Source organism: Rhinopithecus roxellana, chromosome 1 (genome assembly GCF_007565055.1).
Source record: "Rhinopithecus roxellana isolate Shanxi Qingling chromosome 1, ASM756505v1, whole genome shotgun sequence".
In the NCBI taxonomy this organism is placed as follows: domain Eukaryota; kingdom Metazoa; phylum Chordata; class Mammalia; order Primates; family Cercopithecidae; genus Rhinopithecus; species Rhinopithecus roxellana.
In genome coordinates, this window is record NC_044549.1 from 83,232,980 (window position 1) to 83,246,065 (window position 13,086).

The 13,086-nt window shown below is 41.4% G+C and overlaps 1 protein-coding gene across 1 annotated transcript; it reads left to right on the forward strand.

Annotated features, from left to right (window-relative positions):
* Positions 1-317: 317 nt before the first annotated feature.
* LOC104671819 (keratin, type II cytoskeletal 8) lies at positions 318-2,029 on the forward strand. The gene is given in 1 exon segment (XM_010375444.2): positions 318-2,029. A coding segment is annotated over 1 exon segment (1,311 nt). The 5' UTR covers positions 318-377; the 3' UTR covers positions 1,689-2,029.
* Positions 2,030-13,086: the final 11,057 nt, after the last annotated feature.

Here is a 13,086-nt window from a genome sequence, read left to right on the forward strand (position 1 = left end):
GTCACCCATGCTGGTGTGAAACGATCCTCCCACCTTGGCCTCCCAAAGTGTTGGGGCCAAGTGCACAGCATTACACCTGGCAAATTATTATTTTTAAAACTTTTAGCAGAGACAGAGTCTTACTGTGTTGCCAGGCTGGTCTTCAACTCCTGGCCTGAAGTGATCCTCTTGCCTTGGCCTCCCAAAGTACTGGGATTGTAGGCATGAGCCATCAGGCCCAGCAAAAATGTTGATGATTCTTGTGTGAGAGAGGATATAGGCTCCAGCTGCTGCAGTGAATAACAAATACCCAAATATTAAAAAGGCATAAACAGATCTCCGCTCCTTCTAGGATCTCCTCCTGGTTCGGCCCATCTGCCTCCACTCCTGCCTCCACCATGTCCATCAGGGTGACCCAGAAGTCCTACAAGGTGTCCACCTCTGGCCCCCGGGCCTTCAGCAGCCGCTCCTACACGAGTGGGCCTGGTGCCCGCATCAGCTCCTCGAGCTTCTCCCGAGTGGGAAGCAGCAGCTTTCGGGGTGGCCTGGGCGGCGGCTATGGTGGGGCCAGCGGCATGGGAGGCATCACCGCAGTCACGGTCAACCAGAGCTTGCTGAGCCCCCTTAACCTGGAGGTGGACCCCAACATCCAGGCCGTGCGCACCCAGGAGAAGGAGCAGATCAAGACCCTCAACAACAAGTTTGCCTCCTTCATAGACAAGGTACGGTTCCTGGAGCAGCAGAACAAGATGCTGGAGACCAAGTGGAGCCTCCTGCAGCAGCAGAAGACGGCTCGGAGCAACATGGACAACATGTTCCAGAGTTACATCAACAACCTTAGGCGGCAGCTGGAGACTCTGGGCCAGGAGAAGCTGAAGCTGGAGGCAGAGCTTGGCAACATGCAGGGGCTGGTGGAGGACTTCAAGAATAAGTATGAGGATGAGATCAATAAACGTACAGAGATGGAGAATGAATTTGTCCTCATCAAGAAGGACGTGGATGAAGCTTACATGAACAAGGTAGAGCTGGAGTCTCGCCTGGAAGGGCTGACTGATGAGATCAACTTCCTCAGGCAACTGTACGAAGAGGAGATCCGGGAGCTGCAGTCCCAGATCTCGGACACATCTGTGGTGCTGTCCATGGACAACAGCCGCTCCCTGGACATGGACAGCGTCATCGCTGAGGTCAAGGCACAGTAGGAGGAGATCGCCAACCGCAGCCGGGCTGAGGCTGAGAGCATGTACCAGATCAAGTATGAGGAGCTGCAGAGCCTGGCTGGGAAGCACGGGGATGACCTGCGGCGCACCAAGACTGAGATCTCCGAGATGAACCGGAACATCAGCCGGCTTCAGGCTGAGATTGAGAGCCTCAAAGGCCAGAGGGCTTCCCTGGAGGCCGCCATTGCAGATGCCGAGCAGCGTGGAGAGCTGGCCATTAAGGATGCCAACGCCAAGTTGTCCGAGCTGGAGGCCGCCCTGCAGCGGGCCAAGCAAGACATGGCGCGGCAGCTGCGTGAGTACCAGGAGCTGATGAACGTCAAGCTGGCCCTGGACATTGAGATCGCCACCTACAGGAAGCTGCTGGAGGGCGAGGAGAGCCGGCTGGAGTCCGGGATGCAGAACATGAGTATTCATACGAAGACCACCAGCCGCTATGCAGGTGGTCTGAGCTCGGCCTATGGGGGCCTCACAAGCCCCGGCCTCAGCTAAGGCCTGGGCTCCAGCTTTGGCTCTGGCGCGGGCTCCAGCTCCTTCAGCCGCACCAGCTCCTCCAGGGCCGTGGTTGTGAAGAAGATCGAGTCACGCGATGGGAAGCTGGTGTCCGAGTCCTCTGACGTCCTGCCCAAGTGAACAGCTGCGGCACCCCCTCCCAGCCTGCCCCTCCTGTGCTGCCCCAGAGCCTGGGAGGGAGACCACTATGTAGGGTACCACTGGGAACAGGAGACCACCTGAGGGCCCTCAGCCCACCCACAGGGGAGTTTACTACGTGGGGACCACCCCCTTGCCCATGACTCCAGCTATAAAACAATTCAATTGCTTCTTTTTTTGGTCCAAAATAAAACCTCAGCTAGCTCTGCCAACCATCAAAAAAAAAAAAAACAAACAAACAAAAATAAAAAAAATAAAAATAAAAAGGCATAAACAAAACATAATGTCATTTCTTCTCACTCAGAACTGATACGGCAGCTCTATGGTGTCACTTAGGCTCCTCTTATCTTATTACTTTACCATAATCTACTGGTAGCTTCTCTGTGACTCTAAGATGTCTGCTCCAGGTTCTGCCATCTTATTCACACCTCAGCAATGGGAGGGTGGAAACAGTGAGGGTAGTTGTTCATTCATTCTTTTCTGGCTATCTATTTTTGTACGATAAATCAAAAACTTTAGTGACCTAAAACAATTAATCATCTCTCATGGTTTCTGTGGAACAGGAATTTGGAAAAGGCACTCCAAGGAAAGCTTGTCTCTGCTTCACAATGTTAGGGGTCTCATCTGGGAAGATTTGAAAGTTGGAGGTGAATCAATGGCTAAGGGCTGTCGCCATCTGTAAGCTTCCTTAACTCACATGTCTGATGGTTGATACTGGCTACCACTTTTGACTTCAGCTGGGGTTGTTAGCCAGAACACCTACATGTGGCCTCTCCTTGGGCTTCCTAACTGAATGATGTCTGGATTCTAAGAGAGAGCCACCTAAAGAGAACCAAGTGAAAGTTTCAACACCTTTTTATTACATAGCCTCAAAAGTCAACCAGGGTCCCTCTACTGCTCACAAACCTGCCCAAATTCAGAAGGGTCATAAACCTCACCTCTCAATAGGTGGAGTGTCAAAGTCACAGTGTAAACAAAATAATGTGGGATGGAAGATTGTAGGAGTTATTTCTGGAAAGTGCGATCTGTGTGAATTTCACCTGATTGATATAGCAACTTCGTTGTAGGAGTTATTTGTTCAGTCATACTTGGAGCAGATATTTTTTGAGTGTTATAATATGCTAGGCACCATTCTAGGCTCTAGGGATACAGTAGTGGGAAAAACAAAGTCCCTGCCCTCATCACAATTGTATTCTACTGGGGGAGACAGACAATAAATAAATGTTACATACACCACTGGGTAGTGATGAATGCTGTGAAGAAATTCAAACAGAGTAAGGGTGCAGAAAATGACACTGTGTAGATGTTATTTAGATGGCATGGCAAAAAATAAACAAACAAACAGAAAAGGCTTTTCTAAGCAGGTGACATAGGAACAGAGACCTCAGTGGTTACATGGACCAGCCATGCAGGAACTGAAAGAAGAGCATGATAGGCAGAGGGAACTGCTCAAGCAAAGATGTGAGATGGAATAGGTTTGGGTTGTTCATAGCACAGCAGTAAAACACATGTGACCAAGGATGGGTGCCGTGGCTCATGCCTGTAATCCTAGCACTTTGGGAGACCCAGCCAGGCAGATCACCTGAGGTCAGGAGCTGGAGACCTGTCTGGTCAACATGGCGAAACCCCATCCCTACTAAAAATACAAAAATTAGCTGGGCATGGTGGCAGGTGCCTCTAATCCCAGCTACTTGGGAGGCCGAGGCAGGAGAATTCTTGAACCTGAGAGGTGGAGGTTGCAGTGAGCCGAGATTATGCCACTACACCCCAGCTTGGGTGACAGAGTGAGACCCTGTCTCAAAAAACAAACAAACAAAAATGTGACTGGAGTAGAAAGATCCTGTAAGTGAGTCAGAGCCTACTCACAGGAACATTAGGCCAAGATAATGAGTCTTGATTTTTTTTTCAAGGAATTTTTAAAGCAGTGAAAGTGATAAAGCATATATATATGTTCGTTCTGGTCACTATGTGGAAAACAGATTGTGTACGAGGGTGAGAATGAAAGTAGAGGTTATTCCCATATCCAGGTGAAAAGTAACAATAACTCAAATAGGAGAATAACCCTGGAGATGGGAGGCAGTGGCCAGATCTGGAATATGTTTGAAAGGCAGGATCAACAGGACCTGCTGATGGATTGGCTGTGTAGTGTGAAAGAAAGAGGGCATAGAAGATGACTGTTAGGCTTGAGGATCTTGTTTGCATTGGAAGTTTCCTCAGCACCCCAAAGCTAGAGGCAATATGGTGCAGTGGTCCATATCCCTTGACAGAGACTCAGGGTCAAAGCATAAAGACTGAGACACTCTAGCAGTGACCTTGAGCTCCTCCCCTACCCACAGTCCGAGGGCAGAACTGGCCCCATACGCTGAAGTTTAGCTGGCAGGGGAGGATTAAGCTTCTGGGATGAGGAGAGAGGAAGGAAGCAGGTGGGTGGGAAGCAGGAGTGTTGAAGGTTATTTTTGCAGTAGCAGTGGCACAAGGGAATCAGGCACTCCCAGAGCAAAGCACAATGGAGTCCTGAGGAAATCAGGCCTGGTAATTCCCTCAGAATCACAGCTTTTGCCTCTTTTATGCTAGGCACCCAGTGGGCACTCCCTAAACACCATTAACCACAAAAATGATGTTGTTGACTGGGCAGTACTGCCACTCATTTGACCAATTATTTATGATCGTTCAGCTGATTTCCCACTCTTGCTAATAGTCTTCAATTTTACTGTAAACACAATTAGGGCACACCAAGGCCAATGGTTTACCACCACAAAATTAGATCTCATCTACCACTGGATGCCTTTATGCACTAAATTTATGGCTAACAGACCCACTAACAAAGTTCCAGGCAGGGTTCCCCTGCCTGCAGATGTAGACAGTTGTAAGAAAAGTCAATAGACTGGAGTCAGCCCTACCAGTGAAGGATGGAGTTGACATCCTCTTTCTTAGCAACTTTAGTCCACTGGCTCCTTCCTCCCCATTGTATTATAACCTTCATATATATACACACACATACATATATGTATATATACACACACACAGACACATATGATCAGCTTGCATTATAACCTTTATATATATATATAAATATATATGTTTATATATATACACACACATATATATGTGTATGATATAGTTTGAATATATGTCCCCACCACATCTCATGGTGAATTGGAGGTGTTGGAGGTGGGGTCTGGTAGGAGATATTTGAGTCATGGGGGCGGGTCTTTCAAATACCTGGTAGGAGGCATTTGAGTCATAGGTGCTGTCTTCCCGATGGCGAGGCCATTCTCATGAGATCTGGCCATTTAAAGTGTGTGGCACCGCCCCCTCAACTCTCTCATGCTTTGCCATGTGAAGTGCCTGCCCCTACTTCGATTTCCGCCATGAGTAAAGGCTCCTGAGGCCTCCCAAGAAGCTGAGTAGATGCTGGCACCATGCTTGTATATTCTGCAGAACCATGAGCCAATTAAACCTCTTTTCTTTATAAATTACCCACCCTCAGATATTTCGTTATAGCAATGCAAGAATGGCCTGACACCGCACACACGCGCACACACACACACACACACACACACACATTTCTTGTCAAATCTCAGTTCATTCAGAAGGGCAGTCTTCTTCCTATTTTTGCCCTCTCTCTTTCTCCCATCACCTTACATTTCATACTCAAGTCAAATTGAGAAAAAAGGTTTGAAATTACATCCTTTTCCAAAGTCATATGATTGAACTTTTCCTCTTCAGGTCTATTTTTCACTTTCTGGATGTTCCCCTAGGGTTTAGTTCTTCAGTATAGTTATGGAACGTTTTTTCTTGATATCAAAATATTTTCCAACTTAGAGCCTACACATGTAACTATCCTTCTCCACCAACCCCAACAGATAGAAAACAAAACCATGGCAAGTACAAATCCAAAGTGAATATTAAGGACAGGCTGGCTTCCCTTTGTATCACACTGCACCCACTCACCTCCACTCCAAACTCCTTAACTCACACATAACCTGGGAAAGCAGTCTCCTGGTAATAATTCCAGAACACATTTAGAGCAAGAAAAGAATGGTGAATTCTCTAAATAATAATATCCAGAGCCAAGCGGAAAAATATTTTGGACAACTCAAACACCCTTGATTAGTACAGCTGATCAATATTTGACTTATATTTCTTTGAGACATTTAACCTATAGATTTTCTTTCCTACCTTAACGACCTGTCAAACACAATTTTGTAAAACCATCCATTGTGTGACAGATAATCTCAGGACTTTCTCCTAGAAGTGATGCTCTAAGCCTTTTTCCTAGGGCTTCGCTAGGCTTCATTTAACTGTTTCTGGTTTTATTTTTAAGTCATCAATGAAGGGACACTTTGTCTTATTAAAATGGATTTATTGTATATTTTGGAGTGAGTAAACAACTTGCTGATTCTCTAATCTTAGAGACTAAAGACTTGGTTATTTAAACAAATGGAGACTCTAGTTGTCACTCTCTTCTTACTTCCCTGCTACCTAAGAAGTACCTCTTATCAACTCTACTAAACTCTCGCAGCCTTTTAGACCCTAAGTCTCACTTTATTTGTCAATTGCATGTCAAAATAACAGTAAACTGAAGGAAAAATCCACACAACATCAAATCATACTTTCTGCAGACTGATTGTTGTGGTTTTAAAATGTGTCCACAATTTTTATATTTTTTATATTCCTCCTTTGAGTGTAGACTGGACTTAGTGACTTGGTTCTTCTGCAGATAAAATATGCAAAAGTACCTGCATGTGACTTTCAGGATCAGGTCATAAAATTCATTGCAGTCTCCCCTTTGCTCTCTCATGGAACACTTCCTCTGGGGTGTGGGAGACCAGAAATGCCTCCCTAAAATATGAAAGACTGTTGAGCTGAAGACTATTAGGAAGAAATAGATGTAAGAGAGCTCTCTACCCTCCCTCTATTTGTCTGAAAGCAGGACATACATTTACATAGATTTCCCTGCTCTCTACCAGGGAGAACAAAGGTTAACCACTGACATCAGCTTTAGACACCCAACAGCCAGATGATACCAGAGGAATTAATATTAACGAGCATTATTAACAAACTTTTATCTGCCATTTGTTTGCCTTCCTTCCAAGTTGCTGCCTGTTAAGAGTCAGAGTCCTCTGCCTTGTTACTTCTCTACAAAGTTACTGTTTTGTTAAAGATGCTATAGAAGCTAGAATTCGAAGCCACCTCTTTAAGAACTATTCATTTCCTGGATGTCTCCCACACATTTGTGAAATATATACGTTAAGAAACTTGTCCTTGTTTTTCTCTTGTTAATCTCTTTTGTAACAGAGGTCCATTCCAGTTATGAACGTATGGTATCATTATTTTCCCCCACAAAGGAACAAGCTGTCATGTTATGAAGACACTCAAGCACCCCACTGGAGAGGTCCACATGATGAGGATCCGAGGCCTCCTGCGAAAAACTATGGAAACAAACTATTTTGGAAGTGGATCTTCCAGCCGCAGTCAAGATTTTAAATGACTGTAACCCTGGCCAATGTCTTGATCACAACATCATGAGAGACTGTAAACCAGAGCCACCCAGTTAAGCTGCTCCATAATCTTGCACCCGCAGAAACTGAGATAACACATGTTTGTTGTTTTAAGCTGATAAATTTTGGGATAATTATTATATGGTCAGGAGTTCAAGACCAGCCTGGCCAACATGGTGAAACTCTGTCTCTAATAAAACTACAAAAATTAGCCGGGCGTGGTGGTACCTGCCTGTAGTCCCAGCTGCTCAAGAGGCTGAGGCTGGAGAATTGCTGAAACCCAGGAGGCACAGGCTACAGTGCACCGAGATTGCGCCACTGCACTCCAGCCTAGGCAACAGAATGAGACTCTGTCTCAAAAAAAATAAAATAAAATAAAAATTATTATGCAGCAATAGATAACTAATACAGTGATGGCTTCAGAGATGTATTAACCTTTCCTCTATTTGGTAACTATATCTTACACTTACATTTTTTGTAAGCCCCTGTAATCAGGGCAGTTGACTATTACACAGAAAACATGTGCAACACTTAATTGACTCAAAAGGTAGTCTGTATTTTTTAAGTAAAAAAAAGTTTCTGCCAGGTACAGTGGCTGACACCTATAATCCCAATACTTTTGGAGGCTGATGTGGGAGGATCACTTGAGCCCAGGAGTTCAAAATCAGTTTGGGCAACATAGGGAGACCCCCATCTCTATAAAAATTTTAAAAATCAGTGGTGGGTGGTGGTGCATACCTGTTGTCCCAGTTACTCCGGAGGCTGAGGTAGAACGATTGCTTGAGATCAGGAGGTCAAGGCTCCAGTAAGCTATGATCACATCACTGCACTCCAGCATGGGCAACAGAGTGAGACCCTGTCTCAAAAAACAGAAAAAATTTTTTAAAGTGTCATGTTTCTGATGGAAAATTGTTATAATAATATCATTTATTGAATACTCTTGTATGTGGGGCAATTATTACATTCATAGATAACATATTATAAAACATATGTTTATATATTACATAATCTATAATCATATTATATTGTAAAATTATCTCATTTCAATCTTATCACAACTTTTGCAGTTGATATTATTATCACAATTTATGGAGTAGAAAAGTAAGTCACAGAGAAGATGAGTAACTCATTAATAAATGGCAAAGTTAGAACTCAAAACCATGTTTAGAAGACTATTTTCTGCTCTTTCTGTGACCACAAAAGATTCATTTTTAAAAACCTTTCCACCAGAAAATCATCCAATAAACATGTGTGACTTTGCCTTATATTGTCTTATCGGCCGGGCACGGTGGCTCAAGCCTGTAATCCCAGCACTTTGGGAGGCCGAAACGGGCGGATCACGAGGTCAGGAGATCGAGACCATCCTGGCTAACACTGTGAAACCCCGTCTCTACTAAAAAATACAAAAAACTAGCCGGGCGAGGTGGCGGGCGCCTGTAGTCCCAGCTACTCCGGAGGCTGAGGCAGGAGAATGGCGTGAACCCGGGAGGCGGAGCTTGCAGTGAGCTGAGATCTGGCCACTGCACTCCAGCCCGGGCGACAGAGCGAGACTCCGTCTCAAAAAAAAAAAAAATTGTGTCTTATCAGACAAAGTATCTCACAATCTTCCCACAGTAATCAAGATCCTAAAATATTGTATTATTGTCTTCATCCATTTTGGTTGTTTTCGCATCCTTTTTAACACATTAGAACATATCAAATTGATGTGGAAACTGTTAACTCAGCTACACCCTGAATTTTCCTCCTGTGGTGAAATTCTTTTACATTATAATGAGTTTACTGGTACCACTGCTTACCAATCTCATTCTCTATTACTCTCACATAGGCTATAAAAATCTTAGCAAGTTGTTGGGAAAAATTAATTCAAATATCTATATTACTAAAGTTAAGACAATGTTTCTATAATAATCTGTCTCAGTTTTTGAAATAAGCTCTATGGAAATACACTTAATCTCAGTCTCAATAGAGGTTTTTTCACCATCAAAATGATCTTTCAGATAATTTAGGTCAAAATAATGCAATACAAGTGAGATAATTGTTAAAATTTTTTTCTCAAACTGTTATTTTTTCATATCAAAAATAACAACTAACAATGGTTTCCTACATTCACAGGTGAATGATTTTCTCCAATTTCTAAAATAAATGACCTGAGATGAATTCTTTCCAGAGTGCTATATTATATTGTGTTTGTTTCTCTAACTACACATTTTCTTAATTCAAAGACTAAAAGGATTTTAAAATTTCTGAACAACAGGTCTCATTGTCTTAAATTTTTATTGGCATGATTCTTCATAGAAGCAGATTTTTTTCATTTCTCATTTTCGATTTGACAGTCCAGACTGTTCAATTTGTTGAAAGACAGAAGGCCTAAGAAACACATTAATCTGTTTTTCCAAAACTGTGGAGCTCCTACAGGCTCTTCTTAACATTTACATAATAAAAAGTACATCTGTGGTGTTTCTGGGAAATAAAAATGTTTCCCAATTTAGCTATTAGGAAATCTTTTCCTATATTTTTCATTACAAAAGAACTCAGTAATTGGGAGACCAAGTAAAGAAAATCCAATTATTACATAGTTTTCTCTACCCTTTTACTTACAATTGGTCTTTGAAGGACACCTTTTATCTTACATCTTGCTATGGAATTGTTTGTATAAATGCCTTATTTTCTTCCTCAGTAGATTATAACCAGTGATAAGCAGACGTGTTTCATCAAATGTTTGACTCTTCTTTAGGTCCTAACTGAATCTCTTAATGTAAATATCTCTCAAATTAAAAAGGCCTTTTATGGGACTTTTAGCCACCTAAGACTTCAGACACAGTGTTAACAGCAACAACAAAAAAATGACTTTGGTCTCCATATGAAAACTGAAATTTGTCCCTTATCCTTTCTTCAAAGGTATTTATGATAGATCATATTTATTAGTTCCAATTCTTCTCTCTCCTGGGATAGAATATAAGCAATTTTACAATTCTCTCTCAGTATAAGTGAAACACATTTTCTCTGCCTTGTTGATATAAAACTTGTTTTCTGACATGCTTGCTTTGGCCAATGAAATGTTAATGGAGGCCTTAAATGTACTTGCACAGTTTGATTTGCCTCTTACATTCCCGCTGTTCACATGAGAGGAGCATGCTGCAAATAGCTGTTAGTTCAAATGGGAATGAGAGAAATGTGGAATACATTTGGATCCAACATGTGGGGTTGATTCAAGTTCAGCTGGTGCTAGCCAAGCACAACAGAATCTTAGCCAAATATAGATTTATGAGCAAAACGAAATTAAATTCTTGTTATTGTAAGACATTGATATTTGGGGATAGTTTGTTACACAGCATTATTGCAGTAATGGCTGTCTATTACAGTGCCCATGTCCCTTACCCCATTAGTTCTCCTATCTTTGTTGAGTAACTTAAATGAGTTAATACATTTCAGGCACTCAGTGAGCGTTAATTGTTGTTATTCTGCTGTCTTATGAATATAGGCTGTAAATTGAGAGATACAAGACCCCAGCTGTCCAAAACCATGCTGCCCCCTACTCTGTCATAGTAGTGCCATCCACTCATACTTACAGTATGGTATAGTACATGGCACAGTTGATTTCAGAGACAAATAAATTTCATTGCAGGAAAATTGGTTTCTAGTGCATAAAAACATCTGAGTCCAACCTCAACTGCTGAGAAGTAGATTTCTTGAAATCACAGGCAAGCACATTCTATAGGGGAAACAGGAAGGTTAAAAGGTATAACAATAATATGACTATTTAATTATTAATTTGGCTTCAAAAATCTATCTACAAAAACCAAAGAGTTCATTTCTATCCTAGCTATGTACAAAGACTTATCTCTATAGCTATCTCAGCATTATTTTGGAAGTAAAAATGTTGGAAACAACATAAATGCACAGTAGGGAATTAAGTAAATTTTGATAGAGATATCCAATGGGATAGTATGGAGCCATATTACTTTCCTGTTATAGAAAAATATTAAATAGTAGGGAAAGATGTCCACTATATGTTGCTTAAATGGAAAAAATCGAGTTACAAAATGATATTTGCTGTTTGATCCCATCTTTTTAAACAAAATATGTATTTAACAATGTGAAAAGATATTCAACCACACATATTTAATGGAAATGCATATTAAAACCACGTTCAGAACCATTTTCATGTATTAGATTGTGACAGATCCAGAGTTTGATAACATTGTTGGGTGAAATGCTGAGGAAAAAGACATGCTCATCCATTGCTCATGAGAACTGTAAATTCATATAACTTGCATGGAGAATAATAGGGCAATATCTATCAAAATTGCATACACATATTTTTTTGACTCAGCAATTCTAGATTCAAATTCTAGAATTTCAAATTTTGAATTCTACAAATATATCCCCAAATACACTTATTATGTGCAAAATACTAGGTGTTTTGCATTGCATCCCCTCAAAATTATATGTTGAAATCCTAAGCCATGGTACCTCAGAATGTGAACTTATTTGGAGATAACATCTTTACAGAGGTAGTCAACGTAAAATGAGGTCATTAGGGTGGACCCTAATCCATTATGACTGGTGTCCTTGTAAATACAGAAAATTTGGACACAGAAACATAGTCATAGAAAGAAGACGATGTGAAAAGACAGAGCAGAAAGATGGTTATCTGTAAGCCAATGAGAGAGACCTGGAACTAGAAACTTCTAGTTCTGAGACTTCTAGCCTCAGAACTATTATACAATAAATGTCTGCGGTTACAGCCACCTAGACTAAGGAACTTCGTTGGGACAGCCCTATTCAACTAATACACAATTCCCTCATCACAGAACTGTGAAAAGAGAAGATTGGAAACAACCTAAATAACCATTAACGGGGAACTGGTTAAGTAGATTAAAGGTATAATGAATTTATGCGTGTGTGTGTGTACATATATATTCATTTATTGAATACCATACATCATTTTAAAAAGAAAATGCTTTTTGAATTAATATATAAATAGCTCCAACACGGACAGTTAAATGAAAAAAACAAGACACAGAACAACATGAAGGCCTGGTGTGGTGGCTCACTCCTGTAATCTTAGCACTTTGGAGGCCGAGGCAGGTGGATCACTTGAGGTCAAGAGTTCAAGATCACCCTGGCTAACATGGTTGAAACTGTCATCTCTACTAAAAATACAAAAATTAGCCAGGCATGATGGTGGGTGCCTATAGTCCCAGCTACTTGGGAGGCTGAGGCAAGGGAATAGCTTGAACCCGGAAGCCAAAGCCTGCAGTGAGCTGAGATCGTGCCGCTGCACTCCAACCTGGGCAATACAGTGAGACTCTGTTCTAAAAAAAAAAAAAAAAAAAAAAAAAAAAAAACAACAACAACAACAAAAAAGAACAATTTGAAAATTATGCCACCATTTAGGAGGCAGGGGAATAAAAGTATACACACACAATTATTTGAATCTACTTAGAATATCTCAGCAAGATCACAGAACTTTGAAATCTCTGGAGAGAACTGGACAGTTAAGGTTCTAAAGAAGGAAGATTTTTCACTTTATAACCTTTTTACTTTTTGAATTTTGAACCATAAGACTGCATTACTTATTCAAGAATAATTTGTGTTTATGTGGATATGTATATACATATAGTAGAGAAATTAACTGAAAAGAATATAAACACATAATCTTAGGGCATTAAGATAACACGTTATTTTTTATTCCTATCTCCTTTTTGCTTAAAGTATTACCTTTGCAATTA